General features: G+C 32.9%; 1 protein-coding gene across 1 annotated transcript; it reads right to left on the reverse strand.

The window, feature by feature from the left end:
• Positions 1-2,501: 2,501 nt before the first annotated feature.
• On the reverse strand, positions 2,502-7,740 carry LOC109810473 (apyrase 2). The gene is made up of 9 exons (XM_020373945.3): positions 6,890-7,740; positions 6,463-6,591; positions 6,296-6,352; positions 6,103-6,195; positions 4,302-4,507; positions 4,024-4,115; positions 3,616-3,833; positions 3,060-3,249; positions 2,502-2,959 (listed from the first exon to the last, which is right to left on the reverse strand). Exons 1-9 carry the CDS (start codon positions 7,199-7,201, stop codon positions 2,847-2,849), a joined length of 1,410 nt encoding a protein of 469 aa, XP_020229534.2. The 5' UTR covers positions 7,202-7,740; the 3' UTR covers positions 2,502-2,846.
• Positions 7,741-20,501: the final 12,761 nt, after the last annotated feature.

Here is a 20,501-nt window from a genome sequence, read left to right on the forward strand (position 1 = left end):
TAAAAATGTATATATTGCTTATAGAATATTAATATTGTTGACGATATATTTTTTTTCGTCAAATGGATGAAGTTCAAAGAGAAGGTGCAGTGCTACAACCTAGGAGATATATAATACTATTTCTCAGAATCGTACGCCTCGTTTTATTGATCGAACTATCGTGTTTGCTAACTTACCAAAGACATCAACCGACAAGTCATAGATTCGATCAAGGAGAAAGCAAAGGTCAAGGGAAGCATGTCTAAGAAAAACACAAGCGTTATAATTTATTTAGGAGTGTCTTGTGAGAGTACTGCGTACAGGGCTTATGGATGGGAATTCGAAGAAACGTTATAATTTCTTCTCTTTTTAATAAGACTTGTGGTACATTATTTTAGTAATAGTTTAAAAAATTTATTAACTTTTCATTAAGGATTATGGGGTCATATTCAACAGTGACATTTCTCTAACTTGTATAGATAAAGCTTAGCGAATGATCTCGTGTATGCAAACAATTGATGAATAGTTAAACCAGAATTAGATCACACCTAGAATAAAATTAATGAGATTTTACTGGCAATAATAAAGATCATTAAAGGGTTGAAAGGAGAATTAAAAAACTACTTTTAGCGACCACTAGAATTGTCGTTAGTATGGTGGCTATAAACGCTAATTTTTCCTGACCCATAATAAGGGATTTTACCATCATTCTCTATAATTATCAGTAAAAAAATTTGCTGACATTGGATATACCAGCCATAATTTGATTGCTTGTAAATATTTGGTTGTTTATATTGCCATTAAAAGGAAAAATTATTGCCAAAAGAAAATAACTTTTGGTGTTGTGGATGGTGTGTATTTACAGTATATTAACTTCAAAACTTTGGAAAAACGAGCTATTAGTAAGCTAGATCATCAGAGTGAGATGGTTGGCTTGAACATTTTAAGTAATATTTCATCACACGTTGGAATTAATATTGTACATATCTGCCAAGTCCAACTTGGTGATGAATGACAGTTTTTGGCATCTCATGAACAGGTGCTATTTCAAGTTGTTTAGTTTATTATTGAAAAACTGAATTAACATAAATGGACAATGTACTCTAGTTATCATGATAAAGGACCAATATGTTCTGAGTGAAATGTAACTAAGATGAAAGAGTAGTCGATATAACTCTTCACTAGCGATGAAAATTAACGAATCAATTCGAGAATAGTTTGAAATTTAATTTTATAATTAATTTATTTAATTTAATTTATGAAACTAAATAAATTAAATTTAAATTAAAGATTAAACACAATAGAATAAATTATGAAAAGTGAATTAGTTTTTATTTAATAAGACTTTAGTTGTAATTATGTTTTTGATTGTAACGTAACAAAGTTAACAAAATAAATTATATTTTATCTTTTTATATTAACAATTATTTTATTTAAAATATATTAAATTGAAATTTTGAAATGAATAAGATTAAAAAAATGACTCTTGATTCATATGATCCAAGTTAATAAATTAAATCAAACTCTTAGCAAACTTGAGTCATATCAAGTTCAAACTAAAAAAATGATTTATATTAAACTCGAGTCTAATTAAACTAAATATTATCTAGTTGAACTGAATTAAATCTGATTCAACTCGACTTATTTTAAGTATTATTTATTAGTGACAGACACTTCATTCTTAATTACACTTAGCATGTTTGGCTGTGGAATCAAGGTAGAAAATAATTCTTACATTCACATAATTGAATCATGTACTTTACTATTTTTGGATGAGTAATCATGTACATAACTATTTATATGCAAGTGATGAGCGCAACTATGCAATTAGCATTGACTAAAGGTGTTTATATGTGATCGCTATCGTTAGTTCTTAATTAAATGTGCGTAATCCAATACCAAATTCTAAACTTGTGACACCAAACTTTAAGTTGGACTATCAAACTGGCTTCATCAATTAGTTCAAGGTTTAGGATTTCTTATTGTCGCATGCTGGAGCTCTGTATACGTGGACGATTAAAATCATATTCAAGTAAAACCAGCCCTGGCGAATAATATATAATTATATGATCAACGATCAAAAACGGGAAATTTGTTCATCACAATCACCAAACGAATTGATAAAATAAAAGAAATTTAAGGGCTCAGTTATGATGGGCCTTTATCTGAGACTCCAGCCTAGAACAGACTCCTTAAGGGACGCAAGATAACATTAGAAGAAATAAAAGTTATATAATATTTTTCATTATTGCCTTACATATTCGGATCTAAATGAAATGTGATGTATAACAAAACTAGAGAAATAAATAAACAGGAGAAACAGGAGATCAGGAATGATTGATGTAGGTGGAATAAAGTACAGAACTTTATGTCCCTCGCACAGGTCCTATTTATTGTCAACAATGAATTAGTTTAAAGTGTAATATGAGGAACACTGTAGTTGTTACTCACCCACACACTCCTGCAAGCGACATGGTAGATCTGGGTCCTCAACAAGATGTGAAGAAATAAAGTATAAACTATGATCACGAATGAAACCATTTATAGAAACAAAAATGAAATGGTGTTAATATCACCATTTTGTTCGTCACTTAAGACAACATATATTAGATGCACTTAATGAATCGAATGAATCTTCCAAAATCGTAAATCAGATATGTTGTGAATTAATTACATATCAAAAATAATGAAGCTATAATCTCCCATTATTTGAGTCACAGTCACAGACCCATATCCAAAATCTCAATTCATCCTGAAAGTAATCTCTGATCATCATGAATGACAGTATTTCACCAGAAAATCCCGGTGATGAAATTCATGTGCCCCTAGATTTCTGATTAGTGATCTGAGTGATGATCCCGGTGACATTACGGAGATGATACAGCTTCAATGGCACTGCCTAGGGGCCATGCTGCCTCAACAAGGGCATCATCGTATTTAACTTTCTTCACCAATGTTATCTCTTGCCATGGATATATGCCTGCCAAAAAAATTGAAGCAATGAGTGCTGGAAATAACACCATAATTCAGACTTAGTAGGAAGGTCATTATGACTATTCCAAAAGCGGAATGAAACCTACCAAAACCATCAACAAGTAGAGTATACTGGTATATAAGATCCATGCAAAGATAGGGAAGGTTCCCTTCATCAACATGTGGATAAGTGGATTTGGCATTCTCAAGTTTTGTTTGACAAGCTCGCTTAGCTGCATCCTCAAAATCTGCAGGACGAACTATCGCAACTGGCGAGTTTGGATCAGCAAAACCAGCCTATGGATGAATAATGTGATTAGATCGGCAATGCAGTAGCATTTGAAGCAGTGGCAATCAACACTCTTTCCAAGGTTGAATAAAATAAAGGATTATATATGTTTTTAATCCTTTAACTTTTGTCAATTTTTGTTTTTAGTCTCTAAACAATTTTTTTTACTAGTTTAAGTTCTTGAACTTTTATCAATTTTCACTTTTAGTCCTTGAACTTTTTCTCTGGTTAATATTTTGGTTCTTGATGTCAATTTTTTATTCAAAGAAAAAGATTTGAGATTAAAACCAAAAAAAAAAATATTAGGGATTAAAATGAAAATTGACAAAAGTTTAAAAACTAAACATTTAATTCTAAAATAAATTAATGAATACCTCAGCAGCCCGGTCAAAGAAAAAGGAGGCAACAAAAAGGTTCTTCTGTCCATCCCCCCCTCCACCATTCCATATCCCACCAAAAGTACACTTCATATGAGTACATGTTGACTCGTTAACTTTCAGAGCCTTAAGAGCAATACTTTTGCATTCATTCAAGCTTGCTCCAGAGGAGGAGGATGAAGCTTTATACGACTTTCCACCATATTTGTAGGATCCTAAGAAAAAATATTTAAGAATGGCTTGTTATCAGAAAAAAGACAGGAAGAAAAATATTTACAAAAAAGTTTAAAATTTCAAAGCTCTATTCCCCATGGACCAATGAAAGGTTAAACTTAACAAAAGAGCTGAAATGTAACACATGCATCAAAACAGCATCAGGCATACAGATAGAAGAAGTATATTTACCATCGTAGCCAGTTAAGATACAAGGGTTTTCAGCATCTTCAGAAACCTTTAAAATCTCAGCACGAGCAGCTAGTAAACCATAGTGCAAGTAACTGAAAGCAAGATGTAAAAATTATCAGACAAGGAAACCAGTATTACAGAATATCTATTTGAACATGGAACTGGAATAGGAAATAAAAATGGACTAAAAGTGGAAGAACATAGAACCATGAGTTAATGCTCCAAGAGGCTGAAAAAGATGGAACATCATACTGATATATCAAGAGTAAGTAGCAAACCTGTGAACATAAAGGTGGTATTTCCTTCCCCTCAGGAACATCTCCTTGACATATGGGTCCTCCCCATCTACTACTTTTGGAGCCATGGCAGCATCTGTCTCTGAGATGGCATAAGCCATTTGAACAGATCCACCACCAAGATCAACTACTCCAACAGTCTTTGAATAATCTTTTCCCAAGTTTCCCAATAGATAGTTGATAGTAACCTATAGCAATTCACAAGGTAAGACAAACAAAATACTGTGCCAATTCTACAGAGAGAATACATATTACAACTAGTAAGCTATATTGATGCTGCCTTTAATTAATACTTTTGCAGCAAACATAATTGAATTTGGGATTTCTATTTGAAGAGGGTTCGAGCAATGCTTAGATTTTAGAGTTCTAAATAAATAATATTTTTTTGAAACATCTAAGCACGGTTGGATCAAGTCAAGTTTGACCAAATTTAGTACCTAACCCAATCCAATCTCGACTCGCTTACACCCCTCGCTCGTACCCTCTTCAAATAGAAATTCCCAAATTCAATTATGTTAAAATAAATTATATCAGAATAAACCATAATTTGAAAAAAAAAATCATTAGGATAGAATTATAAACAAATCTTTGGAATCTAACAATAAGGCATAGGTATTATACAGAGGATATCCTTAGTGTACAACCAAACAAAATACTACTAATCATTGAAACTAAACTGGTATTCATTGTACATTTACCTGCCGTGTGAATACAGAGTAGACTGTATCAACCATTAAATACTATTGCCCATCTGGTACTACGGTAAAATACTATGTACAACTCATTCTGTCAGAAAACCAATAATGACCTATATTATTGGTGAAGTATGTATTTGGATTTGTGTTCCTCTGATCATTTGTGGTAGAGTTCTCTACTAAAAAAATAGAGCAAATGCATTTTTTACAACTGTTTTTACTTATCTGATTGTTCTAGGAGAACCCCTTATCCTCCTTCGTTTCAGACTTTTTGATATAGTGGTGAGCAACTCAATAAACTTTGTCATATCAATTAACTACTAGCTCTGTAATGTAACCAATAGTGGGATCACGTTGTGCCTTTTCAGAAAAACACAATATCAAGCCCCTAACTGAAAGTTCAGGAATCAAAATCAAAGCCCAAACAGTGCACAGGACTAAAAAGTCCAATATAGTATTTTAAACTTTTGTGTAAGCAAGTTGGTTACAATTCCAGAATTTTTGCAGCTCAGAATGTTCCTTTGTGTAATATGATATAATGATAGCACTAAACTATTACCTGGTAATGCTATACCACAAACTTAATAAAATATATAGATAAACAGGATGTGTAAGAACATGGAGATAAACTACTTCTGAGCTAAACAACAACATCAAAGTCTTATCCCACTAGGTGAGAACTACTTCTGAGCGAACTTGTCTCAAAAATACCTTCATCAACATAACACTCCACTCAATAAAAGAAAGTTTGCTCACAATTGATCTTTCAACCCCACCTCCATTCCACTCAAAATAATGAATCAGAAACCAAAACCTCATTATACATTATTCAAATCCCACAATCACTATAAGCCATCAAGTAATCTAATTCACAATCTGATCTATGTTAACAAAAGCTAGTCAATTCTCTTATAGTCCCTGCGCAATCTGTTCTACTCTTTTAACTATACGATCTATGTCAGTAAAACATTGTTAATTCTCCCCTAGTCAGGATGCATTCTTGATGTGTAAAAAGTGAATGGCAAAAAGGCCTAAAAAAATTTAAAGCAATAGCCAATTACAAACAACATTAAGTTCGTATACCATACCCATTGATAAGCACCTTCTTGTGTTCCATCCAGCACTGTAACAGCATCAGCGTCGGATTTCAGGCTACTCCTGTCCTTAAGCAAATCCCTTACCTTAAATCAACAAAATTCAAAGCAACAAAAAGTTAAAACAAAAGAAATTGCACATAGCTGTTAAAACCATTGAAATAGAGAAAGACACAGCAGCAGTCACCGCTTGCAAGATCCTATCCGAGGTATCCCCTTCCAAAGCCCTCAAACCCGCAGTTGCCTGCAATAGCACATGGATTCAGCTCAAATCTCCCTTCAGAGAAACCCTGACGTAAATTAACACGCACACCAATTCAGTAAACACAAACATAACAAAAATAAACCACCCACCCCAACTCGAACCGGTGTCTTGGATCGCAATTCACGAGGAACAACACTCTCCGCTTTATCCAAAAGCGAAACCAAAGATTCCGCTGCCTCCTGCGGATTCTGAGCGTACGCACTCAAACCCGGTTTAATCTACAAAATACAAACCTACACTATCAGACCAAAAACACAAGCAAATAACAATGTTAACAATTAATAACTACAAAATTAGCAATAACAATAATCATGTTTTAAAAATAAAAAAAAAACTATCTGTAATAGCGATTTTGGCCATAATGCGAAGGATTTTAGATGTCTGGAACCGCAATTATATCCGCATCCACCTCGTTTGTCAATTTACTACAATGCCAAAAGCCGCGACGAAGCCATAACAGATTAACAACGGAATAAACGTTAACAAATAATAATAATAGTAATAATTTGATTTGACCTGGATGAAAAGCTCGAGATCTTTGCCAATGTGGACGAGATCTAGGTTGGAATCGAAATGGAAGACGTGGACGCGGCTGCCGGAGCTTCCGGCGTCGAAGATGACGGCGTAGGTGCTGGCGGATTTCTTGTCGGGAGACATTTTGCGGTTGACGAGAGCGTAGTCTCCGGCGGACTCGTTGGAGGAGGAGGACGGCATGACGTAGAGGACGAAGGAGATGAGAAGGAGCGGGATCGCGACGACAAGCAACGTCCCACGGAAGCGGTAGATCTTGTCGGCGAGGGACTCCTGGCGGCCGGGGCGCTTCAGCATTTTGCTCGGCTCGAACTCCGGCGAGTTCTGATCGGCGGCGTGCGACGGCGGGGAGTTGCTGCTCCCGTCGAATAGCTCGGCGGAGGACGGAGATCGGTAGCGGATCTGACCGTTACTGGCGGCGGCGGGCGGAGCCTTCAATTGCTTGGGATCTTGTAGCGGCTCCAGCTCTGTGTCTTGGGATTCTCGCTAATCTCAATGGGGAAGAAACGACGATGAGGGATCCGGAAACGACGGGTGCGCCCAAACGGCGTGGTGGTGTCCGTCGTGTGTGGGAAATGCGCGTTGCGTGACGGCTACCTGACGCTCAGGTTACCGGTTCTCTCTCTCTAACTATCTCGCGCGTGCGCGTAGAGAGAGAAGAGAATTGAAGAGGGTGCGGTTTGGTGTGTCAGTGTCTGTGTCTGTGTTGCGTTCGTTGTGCGGGAAAAATGGTTAAATGCTGTAACTGTAATAAATTCTAAAGGAAGGAAAGGTTACCGAGTTGGCCCGCGAGTCGGACTCGGTCTCCGCAACAAAAACCGAGTCCTTCTGTTTCTCAATCTTTCCGCGTTCTCCTTTGTCGTGTTTGTGTCTATTAATTATTAATTAACTATTCAAGTGTATAAACATACGTTATACGTTATACATTATACGTATCATATACGGTCTACTAGGGGCTCAAGTGTATGTAGAATTGCGTAGTATACTATACTATACATGGAATAACATATAAAAATAGAAAGAAAGAGTGGTCTACACTCTACACACAACACAACGTAGAGTTCCATGATAATACATAATTTTGTATAAATAAAGTTTCGAAACTTTACCTAACTTGTCTCCGAAAAAGGGGGGAAAAATGCCTATACCTAAGCTCAGATTTGGATTCAGATCTGATCCCATAACTCAAACTTATGTGACCTGCAAAAATTCGGCCATAAAAGTATTATTGTTCGAAAATTCTCGACATTAATTTAGGATTTACATCTCATGCATTTTGCATTTTATATCAATGTTTTTTCATGGTTAGCCTCGTTTCGTTGAGGGAATTGGGTCGCTAGCCGAACAAATATATTATTGGTAAATTGCATGAATTAGTATATGTTAGAAAATATTTAATATATGAGTTTTTACTTTAATTAAATAATTATAAAATTCATAATATACCTTAAAATCTTGAAAAACAATTATAACAAATTATTTTATTTGGAAATTTGACTAGTTATCGATCCATTTATATCAATTTGATTGTGCAGAACATTGATTATGTTTAGAAAACACTCGATAATCAATTCTATTTTCCAAAATCATGGTGATACTATAAAAAGTGAAAATAACTATTTGTTGTTTTCTCTTCATCGTTAAAAATAATTGTTTCATTTTTATTATCAAGGGTCCATTCAAACACACTATAAATTATTTAAGTTAAATTGATTTCATAACACTTATAATCAATCAACTTACATAGACAAGTTATATCATTGATGATGGAGCAAATCATTTTCAAACGGCTGTTCGGAATCAATTTTGATAACATTGTATAATGTATTAGAATGTCCTAAATGCAATTTAAAGTGATATTATATTTGGAATAAATATCAAGTAAGTTTAATTTACAAAAATAGTATATACTTCTTATTTTAGGTAATTGAGTAATTAATATCTTATTTTAAACAACATCGGTGTTATATATAGGAGATAACTTTTATTTATTAATTACATATAATTACTTTAAGTATTTACCTTTTATTACGCATTTTTACGCTTATTTAAGTATTAAAGTGTCTTCATTGTACATATATCATTGCATGTTTAATTATAATAATTAAAATAAAAGAATATCACTCAAAGGATATGAAGAGGGTGAACGGATCCAAAAATTTTAAATAGTAAAGGCAATACTTATTCATATATTTATAATATTAAAAATTTTAAATATAACTTTTAAAACTATAAGTATATATCATAATTATTTTTTACAAGTTTTTATATCTATGATTATAATTAAAGATGAAAATAAATTAGGTTAGACTAAATTTTATTATAACTTAATAGGTTTGAATCTAATTTTCTTTAAAAATATATATTTTACGTATGACTTATTTATCTATCATAGATATTTTTTAAATGTTTGGTTAGAAGTACAATCCTAAAGACCTACTTTATTATAGTTTAACACTATTAAAAATATAAAACTAAATATGTTAAATTTTATAAAAATCAATTTTAATTTTTTTATGATATAAACATGTTTTTAATATATAATATGTATTTTTAAATAATAATTTATTTTAAAATATATTTTATAATAGAAATTCTATATGGAACATAAATTTTCCTATTTTTCTTATTTTGATTTTTTTAATCAATGTATACAATTTTACTATTTTAATTTTTTTAATCAAAGTATACAATAAATAGAAAATACAAAAGGTAAACATGCATATTGCAAATTTTATTTTATCAAAAATTGATTTTTTTAATATATTACATTATATATGTGAGTATTAAGATATATATATATATATATATATATTATAATTAAACTTTTTTAAAAAGTTGATTCGTTATTAAGGGATATTTTTTATCACATAAGAAAATTAATCTCTTTCAAAAATTTGACAGACATCAAATAAATGAACATCTTCTTCAAATCTATATTTTATACATATGATAATTTAAACATATATATTTATTTTATTAGAATATAATTTTTATTTTTTTAAAATATATTATTTTTTTGAATAAAAAAATATGTATGTGTCAAATAGTGGGCCAACTGCCCCACTCTTTACAACGTCCGTCATAGGTGAAGGGGGTAAAGTATTAGCAAAGCTTCATCAATAGATCACAAGCAAATCACATAAGTAAACTTAATACCACATTTAATCCAAATTATTAAGGTATTAAGAGGAGTGTATTGGTTTAGGATTTCATAGGATTTTAAAAGACTTTTTTGAGTAAAAAAATTCATTGGTATTCAATCAGGATTTTATGTCACTTAAAAACAATCCAGTGGTATTCAATATGGATTTTCAAGATTTTTTAAAGAATCCATTAAAATCCATTGGTATTCATTTGAGATTTTTTACAACTTAAAAACAATCCATTGGTATTCAAAAATATAAGGATTTTAAAGGATTGTTGTGTGAGAGGGATTTTGAAGGACTTTCTAGTGTTATCTATAAATACCAAATTCATAAAAAATTTCATCCAAACCCATCGGATTTTGAAGGATTGTTTGAAGTGACTTTTCAAGAATTTTCAAGTCAGTTTTTCATCTTCTTTTTTTTTCTATGCTCCTGTCTTCTCCATTTTTTCTCTGCTAATAATACTGCACTATTATTTATTGCTCATATATAATATTGTAGTATTATTCTCATCTCATTCCCCTATTTTGTGAAACTCCGATATGTAAATGATAGTGTCATTGATTTGCTCTATTTTTCTGTTTGTTCTCTTTAATTAACTTGTTTTATTTTATTCTATGTAGTTGAATTTTTTCTTTTATATAACACAAAAAAGTGCTTGAAATTTCAATTTTTAAGTGATAATTTTTTTTATAACACACGTCAAGAAAAGAAAAAGATGAAAGATGAAATTGATATCATAATCTCTACAATATATAATATGTAAGATGAATTTGTTAGGGTTTCTGTGAGTAGAATGAGATGAAAATGGATCTTAGTTGGGAGAAGAACCCTCTCAGCATAAAAACTGTGATTTCTCTCCTTCCTTTAAGTTTGTTACTCTTATCCCTCTCCTTTTACGACTCAACAATTATTTTATTTTTTTTACTATGAATTTTTCTTTTTATTTTTATATTGTGAAATTAAGACTTTTTATATTTTAAAAAAAGAAAATTAACATAAGACATTGCAGTATCTAATTTTTTAGGGTTTAGGATTTATGTCTTCATTAGCTTATTTTTTAAAAGAGGAAATATTGTTAAAATATTTGTTAGAGTAATTTACATTTATAAATATTGTTAAAAATTATCATATAATATATAACTAAAATAATATATATATATATATATATATATATATTATATATATCTAAATGCTTATTCTTTAAATAATAATAATAATTATATATAATTATTATTATTATACTAATATTATATATATTGCATATGTAATTAGATAAATATTTTTTTGGTGGATTGTGGATTTCCTAATCGACGCCAATTTTTAGCTCCATTTCGAGGTGTAAGATATCATCTACAAGATTTTGCAGGTTAGGGTAATGACCCTAAAAATGAGAAAAAATTGTTCAATCTTCGTCATGCATCTTTAAGGAATGTGATCGAGAAAATATTTGGTATTTTTAAATCAAGGTTCACAATTTTTAAGTCAGCAGCTCCATTTTTATTTAAGACACAAGTAGAACTTGTGTTAGTATGTGCAACACTACATAACTTTCTACGTAAAGAATGTCGTTCTAATGAGTTTCTAATTGAAGGGGTGGATGAACCTTCATCTTCAACGTTACCAGTTAATGAAGATCATACTTTTGAACCTATTATTCAAACCCAAGAGCAAGAGCGAAAAGACGCTAATGCTTGGAGGACTAGTATAGTTATGGATATGTGGGTGAATGTTATTTAAGAGGATAAGATATTATAGAGAGAATTATTATTATTGTTATTTATCTAGACATTATTATTTTTTATTATTTTTGTCTTTGACTCTTTTTAAATTTGAATGTATGAATTTTTTTTTGAAATCTTATCAAATGTCAAAAATCCACGAAAATTCTACAAAATCCCACAGAATCCATTAAAATCCTTATTTAAAAGTCTTGCAGAATCCATTAAAATCTTGATTTTAAGTCTTGTAGAATCCTGCAAAATCTTAAAAGTCATGAAAATCCTGCAAAGTCTTTTAAAATCCGCAGGATTTTTTTAAACTAAAAAAGTCCTTTAAAATCCTAATCCAATACACCCCCCCTAAATTTGCTAGTCCTTATTTATATGTTACTAAACTTGTCCATTCCTATCTAATATGGGCCTCCATATTCACATTTGCATTCCAAGACCTATCCTCTCGAGTGTAAGTCTCTTTTCACGTGGTATGTTCCACCTTAAGTTGGAGTTTTTTCCTTTCATGAGTATTCAATGATAACCTTTAAAGCTTAGTCATTACTGACAATATGTTCTAAATACTTACATTGTCATTAACTCACATCAACTAAACATATCACTAGACCTCCATATCATCAATAAGGCTTTTGATATAAGAGATCCCCGTTAATAGATCCACCACTTCACTATGACTTAATAGTCGTCTCGATTGCTAATCTAGTCTCACCCAGTGATTTAAAACTCGGATCGAACCGGCCGGTCGAATCGGTTGGACCGGGAACCGGTGGTCTAGCCAGTCCGAATCTTAAGTTGGATCAGTTATGCAATCGACCCGTTTCAAACCGGATTGAACCGGTCAATTTTTTGGTTCAACCGGTGAACCGGTGGGTCAAACCAGTTCAACCACTTTTTTTTTCTTTTTTTTTTTATAAAAAAATTTTAGGGACCATAAACCACAAAAATAATAATGAAAATTGAATCTCTTAATGGAAGAACAAAGAGTCTTATTAAATATAACAATGACTACTTGTTCTAATGTATTTGTTTGTAATATATAAAACTTAAATAACTTTTATAGTATATTATTAATTTTAAATTATATATTTAATAATATAATATCTATGTAGATATTACATATATTATTTTGTGATATCAATTGCAAGCATATTATATATGTCCATATTATTTATATTTTTAATTTGTATTAATATACAATTTAACATGTAATTTTTTATGTATTTTTTTACAAAATAAAAATAAAAATAATTTTAAATAAGATAGAAAAATTGAAATTTAAAATAAGATATGAATTTATTAAAATTTATAAGTATAAAATATATTTAATATGAATATTTTTTTAATAAAAATAAATAAAAATCGAGTCATGCGGTTTAACTAGTGATCCTCCGGTTCAACCTTTGACCCACTGACCCAGTACCTTAACCAGTTCGATGATCGGTCCGGTTTTTAAAACTATGGTCTCACCATCAACTCTAACATCACTTGTTGGGGATATCCCCATCAATGAATCACAAGCAAACCACACAAATGAACTTGACATCACATTTAACTTAAAACCTTAAGGTGTTAAATTTACAGGTTCTTCTTACGTATATGTTGTTCAACTTGTCCACTCCTAGCCAATGTGGGACCTTGTATTCTCATTTGCACTCTGACAATTTCTCTCTCAATTATAAGTCTATTACACATGATATGTCCCCCTTAAGTAGAACTCTTTTCCACTCATGAATATATAATGGTGACCCTCAGAGTTTAGTCATTAACTCTATTATATTCTAGATATTTGCATTTTTGTTAGCTCACATCAACAAGGAATGCCACCTAATTTCTACATTGCTAGGAATACTTTCAAATACAAGGGATCTTTGCACATGGATCCACCAATTCTATTATGACTTAATACTTGTCTGAGTTGTTTACCTAGTCGCACCATCAACTCTAATACCACTTATTAAGAATGCAAGGAGGGTAAAACACCAAGAATTCTCCATCAATAGGCCATGACCAAATCACATAAGTAAACTTTACATTACATTTAACTCAACATTAAGGCATTAGGTTTATGAGTTTTTCTCACTTAAATGTTATTCAACTAGCCCACTTCTACCCAATGTAGGATTTGTATTCACACTTTCACTCCAACAATCAAACATTAGTATAAAGATAAAAACATGTTTGGGAAGTCTTTTAGAAACATTGTTGAAATAGACAACCTTATCCAAAAAAGAGGTGAATTGGATACTTTAAAAAACTATTCTTTTCATGGGATCTTTAATTGATTAAAAAAACCTCTCTTCCAAAATTAATTGATTTAGTAAAATTTGAAAACCGATTGTTAAAGGAATGCAATATTGATCAGTCTTGATGAATGTAAATCATGGACTATTCATGATCATTAATATGAATACTGAAATGTAAAAGATAGAAAAAGAGAAAGAAAAAGAACATAAGATTTACACTAGTTTATTCTCATTGCTTGAGAGCTACACCCAATCCTTAGTTAATGTAACAACCCGCTATAGCTGACACACTATGGAACAATACAACTAAACAACTATAAATGTATACTAAATAATATAACATGAATATAATATATATATATATATACACACACACACATCACTATGCACCAAAGGTGGCCTAACATGCCACAATATATACAACGGTCTACAAAATAAACTCTACCACTAGGAGTAGTCAACAAAATATAACTTTCCAGCTCCTGCCACCAAGTAACCTCCATCATCTAACACCAGTCTATCCTTGTCTTGCTCACATACATCGTATGATCATCGTAGTCCAAACCACATGGAAACATGCAAGGGTAAGCTAGTGAAAATAAACAGTATATATATATATATATATATATATATATATATATATATATATATATATATATATATATATGAAAGCAACTTACAACACTAGCAACTTAACATCAATATCATCATTAACTAGATCCATATACAACACACAACACATAAACAACACACATCTCAACACCACTTTCACAACACATCAACACATACAACTCATATCATCACAATATCAACTCATCAACACATATGCATCATCATGCATTTTAACTCAAAAATCTCCTACAACACAAGGTGAGCAATGTAACACCCCGTTTTTCAAAATATTATTGTTATTATTATTATTATTATTATTATTATTATTATTATTATTATATAGTATTGGGTCAATATTATTTTAATAATTATAGAGGAATATTATTTTATAATATACATGTATTTATTTTATTTAATTATTTTGGGAAAAAGAGAAGTGGGTTAGAAAAGAAGGACAATGGGTTGGGTTGACCTATCCCAATGGATTAATTTTAAGAAAGGGGTTAGGTAAAGTTAACCTTATCTGTCTCATTTGCGTTCTCAAGGGTTAGGAAAGAAAAAGAGGAGAAACAAAGAGCTCTAAAGAGGATCACCCAGGAAGAGATCAGGAACGACTTTCATTATATTAAGAGTATTCTGATTAACGCAACCAGGTACAAGGGAAAATGGGAGATTTATGTGTAGAGTCACATGGGGGAATGGGTGGAAAAGAGTTCTTATGGAATTTTAATAATTTTATAATTATTTCTGTTTGGAGAATTATTGGTATTATGAGATTCTATATGTGTTTAGGATTATGAATATATGAAGAATTGTTAGAATCGATGTTTTGGGAGAGAGATCGATTCATTGGAAATGTGTCTGTGTGTTAGGGTTCATAAAGGAATCTAGAACATGGGATATTTGGTTGAATCATTGAATTATTGGATAGATTAAAAGTTTATTATTAATAAAGCCCTTGAAATATGCAATTGTGAGGATGGATTCAAGGGATCGCATGTTGAATTTTCTGAGTTTCAGGTGTAAAGGCCCGCTGTCATCAAACGACTGAACCCTTTGCGGGCCGTGTGAAACGGAAGGATCCTTGGAGACAAAAGGCTGAGCCGTTGGAAAGGGCTAAGCGTTTTTGTAGGGTTGAGCCCTTCAAGGCCCGCGTGGTAAAGGAGAATTCCTAGAGGTAAAGCGCTAAGCGCTTTCGAAGGCGCTAAGTAGTTTGGTGCTTTTCATTAGACTTTGATGTCTTCATAAAAGTTGTAGCCTTGGATGTTATCTTTCCAATAGCGTTGGAATAACCTAAAAACAAGGCCTAGAACTCCAGATATGGCTATTTTAGTAAACAGGGGTCAAGTTGTCAGCATTGATTATATTTGTTACGGTTTTTGACATTTTTAGCTAAGTAGATGATTTTGTATGAATTTCATGTCTTCATAATAATTGTAGATGATTCTCTTATGTTTCTTTTGAGATAGGTTTGAACTTATGTGGATGAGTATAACTCCCTGTGTGTTGTTTTCTTTGACAGTTGTCAAAGGGAGATTATGTTGTTTTGATGTTCTAAGGTGTTATCATGTGAATTGAAAAGTTGTTTAAAGTAGTATGATACTAGGTTGTAGAGTTAGTTCATATATGTATAATGATGAGATGTGGATTCATGGTGAATTGCTTGAGGGGTATGTGAATCATTGTTTTGTGTGGACTTATCTATATTGTGTATTTGATGTGAAATTGAGTTATGGACTATGGCGTGATGTCTTGGCACAAATGTATACATATTGTATCTACCGTTTTAGTATTGAATTGATATCATGATGTGGCGAATGGTATATTATGGCTTAATTGTTCAATTAATTATGATGTGAGTATGTTGGCATGAAATGATATTGTGTTGAATGTGAATATGATATGATTGTGGTTCCACACACTTATGTCAGCGTGGCACGACCTTGGGCAAGAGATGCTACAGGGGTGGCGTGAGCATGGCATAGTGTGGGATGTGTGAGGCAATTAACACGTATGCCAACGTGGCACGACCTTGGGCAAGAAATGCTACAAGGGTGGCGTGAGCATGATATAGTGTTAATTGCAAGATTTGTTGATTGTGAACGAAATGTGATTGTGGTTCCTCACACTTATGTCGGCGTGGCACGACCTTGGGCAAGAGATGCTACAGGGGTGGCTTGAGCATGGCATAGTTTGGGATGTGTGAGGCAATTATCATGTATGTCAATGTGGCACGACCTTGGGCAAAAGATGCTATAGGGGTGGCATGAACATGACATAGTGTTAATTGCAAGATTTGTGTGTGGCAATTGGTATAAATTGAATGTGATGTGATTGTGGATATCCTGATGGAAATATGTCAAGGTCAAGGAATCTAAGAGGTGATACATTAAAAGAACCAAGAGGAATGAGATGATTTTGAAGACCTTTTTCATATGTTTGTAAATATAGTAGTTACTTGTATAGGTTTATTTTGCCTTTGTATTTCTAAGGCACTTTTTGTTTCCTTTTTATAGATCATTGTATAGGGAATTTAGAGTAGGTTCTTTGGAGACTTTTACTCCATTTGACCTTGTATTAAAGGTCAACCATTTTTACTTTTTCAGTAGTAGAAGTGGGATGACAAATAGCAAGGCTTGAGGGTGTGATTAACAATTGGGTTTGAATTGGACCTAGGCAAAATTTTACATATTGGAATTGTTTTACTCCATATTTTTTAAGGATTTGATTCAGCTAGGTCTCACCATTTTTTGATGAACCTAACTAAACCAAATCAACAATTTTTGAAATAATTAAAGTGAGCAAAACTAGCCAAGGCCGCCTAGCTCTTTGTTTGGCCGGAATTGTTTCTCTTCACTTGAAGCCTTAAGAAGCTTGTGCTACAAGCTTCTAACTTAGCTTGCTTCCCAAGCAAGCTAAGGTAGAAGCTTACTTCACAAGCCTCCGAAATTAGGGAGACTGGTCAAGCAACCAAACCATGGTTCTCTTGAACCATGGTTAAGGTTAGCTTGCTCCCTAAGCTTCCTACTTCTATATATTCCTAAACCTTTCATTTGTAGACACTTTTAGATGTTAATGAATAGAATTTTCTCTCAAAATTCTCTCTTCCAAGAGCCAAAACCGTGGAGAAACTCTCTCCCTTAGGAACCTTCACAAAGGACTTTCTCCTTTGTGCCTTGGTTTCTCACTTCTTCTTCTCCTCCAAGAAGAACCGAACCACAAGAGTGGCTTCTTAACAAGCTTTGAGGCTTTTTTTGCTTCCGCAAATCACCATTGAAGAACCTCCAAGAGCTAGATTGGACATTGGATGGAGCTTGAGGAAGAACAACAATCACTTCTCCAAGTCTCTTCCATCATATCCTCACACTTATGTCAGTGTGGCACAACCCTGAGTATGAGAAGCTACAGGGGTGGCTTGAGCATGGCATACTATGGGACGTGTGAGGCAATTAACACGTATGTCAGCGTGGCACGACCTTGGGCAAGAGATGCTACAGGGGTAGCGTGAGCATGACATAGTGTTAATTGCAAGATTTATGTGTGGCAATTAGTACTTATGGCATGGCACGACCTTGGGCACGAGATGCTACAAAGGTGACATGATCTTAACATAGTACAAATTATATGATGTGATGGATTGGTGTGATTGTGAATTGTGATGTAAAGATGATGCATGGTTGATAGAATTATGATATATAGAAATGGTTGTAAATATTTTCTTATGTAATGAGTTAGGATGAGAATACATTATGGTGTGTTTGTATGTGCTTTACATATAGATATTTTCTTTTCTCACCGTACAATTTGTGGATGTTTTAGGTGAGGAAGACCCGGCTATGAGTGGCATCGAGAATGCCAACAGTTGAGTTGTAGGTGTGTTATGATATTGTGACATCGGGGCAGAGAATTTCTAGAAAATGGATTTTATATGTATTTGGAGTTGTTCTTATTATTTTGAAAACAATTTGTAAACTCTTAAGTTTTATTTTCCAAGTTTTATTTTCAATTATTTTGGATATGGAATAACAGTTATGAAGGTTTTATGTGGACCCTTTTAACAACGTAGAAAAATTTATTTCTATAACTATTTACATTATTATAATTATATGTTGGGGGTAGTAAGGGTGTCACAAGTAGTCTAAGTAGTTAGGTCCTACCAAACCGACAACACAAAACTTTTTTGGGCTTACTAGGTAAATAAAAAATTTGCATAAAAATCCACAACACAATAATGATTTCTCAAACTTTTCCACTTAAACAAGGAAGTATAGTACTATGTCAGGATAGGAAAATTGGGTTTAGGCCTACTGACTATCCTCCAAATACTATAACCTTCTGATACTCGATTAGGAACTAAGCTCCTAACCTCATACTTTACTCAAATTGGCCGCTTGTAATCGGTATAGCTCAACCTTACCCATATACCATGGTCGCTTTATACATGTGTGCCTCGACTTTGCCTACACACGGGACCAACTAAGTCTTAGAGGAGAATAACACATCATCCACTCTAAGGGACAACTTCTCAAGAAGGGGTTTTCAACAAATTGGGCTCTCAGAGCACCACAACTAATCCTTAGCTCATATGAAAGATAAGAAGATTTCCTACAACTCTCATGAAGACATCAAGTCCTAATTCTATCATCTACCTTGTTAAAAAATGTAAAAATCGCAACAACTAGCCTAAATCCTGATAACTTGACCTTTTCTCACTAAAAAGGTCATAACTAGAGTTCTAGACCTCCCTTTTAGGTGATTTTAGTGCCATTCGAAAGCTAACATCCAAGGCTACAACTTTCATGAGGACCCTAATACCAAATTAGATCATCTACCCTTGGCGCTGCAATGCTTAATTCATCATTCTAGCTCCAACTCTCTACCAGCTTCATTTTCTCCTAGGGCTGTAGTGCCTAACTTGGAGATGCAGCTCCAAGTCTTTGCCAAATCAATTTCTCCCAGGGCTGTAGCGCCCAAATTGGAGTTGTAGCTCCAAGTCTCGACCTCTATGTTTTCTCTCACAACTACAACGTCGGTTCAACGCTCCAACCCGAAGTGCATAACTTTTTGCCCTTCCATGACTTCTCACATCGTTTTTCACTCAAATCCATCAAAAACCTGCAATCCAAGGAGACCCAGCCCATGCAACTACACAAATACATCACTACTAACCACATGCAACACAAAAATTCCAAGAAACACAACATGCATGCATCAAGATTTCAAATAGATCATCAAGAACAACAAGGTTTTAACTTTCGCAAGCAAATAACTTCAAATTTCTTTTCCCCGGCTCAGATTTTCAGAATTCACACAAATTTTGAGTTCTTAACTAAATCAACAACCCCACAAATCATAAAAATCTAAGATTTCTAGCTTCTCTTACCTCGAGAAGGAAGAACGTCGAATCTGGCTATCCGAGGAAGAAGGAGAAGAAGAGAAATGAAAATGAAAATTCGACTCCGGAGCTTTGAAGCTTCCTTGTCTACCTAATGCTCAACACCTTTGAGAATCCAAAGAAATGAAAGAGTTTAGGGGAGAGAAAGAAGTAGAATGAAGAAAAGAGAGAGAGTCTCGAGTCTTACAGTTAATACCATTGAGATTTTCACTAAAATCAATAATGTTTTTATAGACATATTTGATCACACCTTGATCAAATCAAGAAAATCATCCAACATCTCATTAGACAAGTTTTTTCTTCATAACATGTAGAACATATTTTATAAAGGACAAAACTTAAATACAATTTCTTAGGTGCATTTAGTATTGTTCTCCAATTAGAATTAAAATTTTACTTCAGTATGATATAAGTACATTTAATGCAGGTCTTATTAATGTACATTTATGCATACTATCAAGGTAA

Source organism: Cajanus cajan, chromosome 4 (genome assembly GCF_000230855.2).
Source record: "Cajanus cajan strain Asha chromosome 4, NIPB_CcT2T_4, whole genome shotgun sequence".
NCBI classification, from domain to species: Eukaryota; Viridiplantae; Streptophyta; class Magnoliopsida; order Fabales; family Fabaceae; genus Cajanus; species Cajanus cajan.

Bases quoted from the DNA above. Each gene is read 5' to 3' on its own strand.
- LOC109810473 (XM_020373945.3), bottom strand. From the start codon at position 7,201: ATGCTGAAGCGCCCCGGCCGCCAGGAGTCCCTCGCCGACAAGATCTAC. The intron at 3,834-4,023 runs GTAAATATACTT...ATTTTTTCTTAG, and splicing joins TATCTTAACTGGCTACGATG to GATCCTACAAATATGGTGGA. The intron at 3,250-3,615 runs GTATTCATTAAT...ATTCATCCATAG, and splicing joins TCTTTGACCGGGCTGCTGAG to GCTGGTTTTGCTGATCCAAA.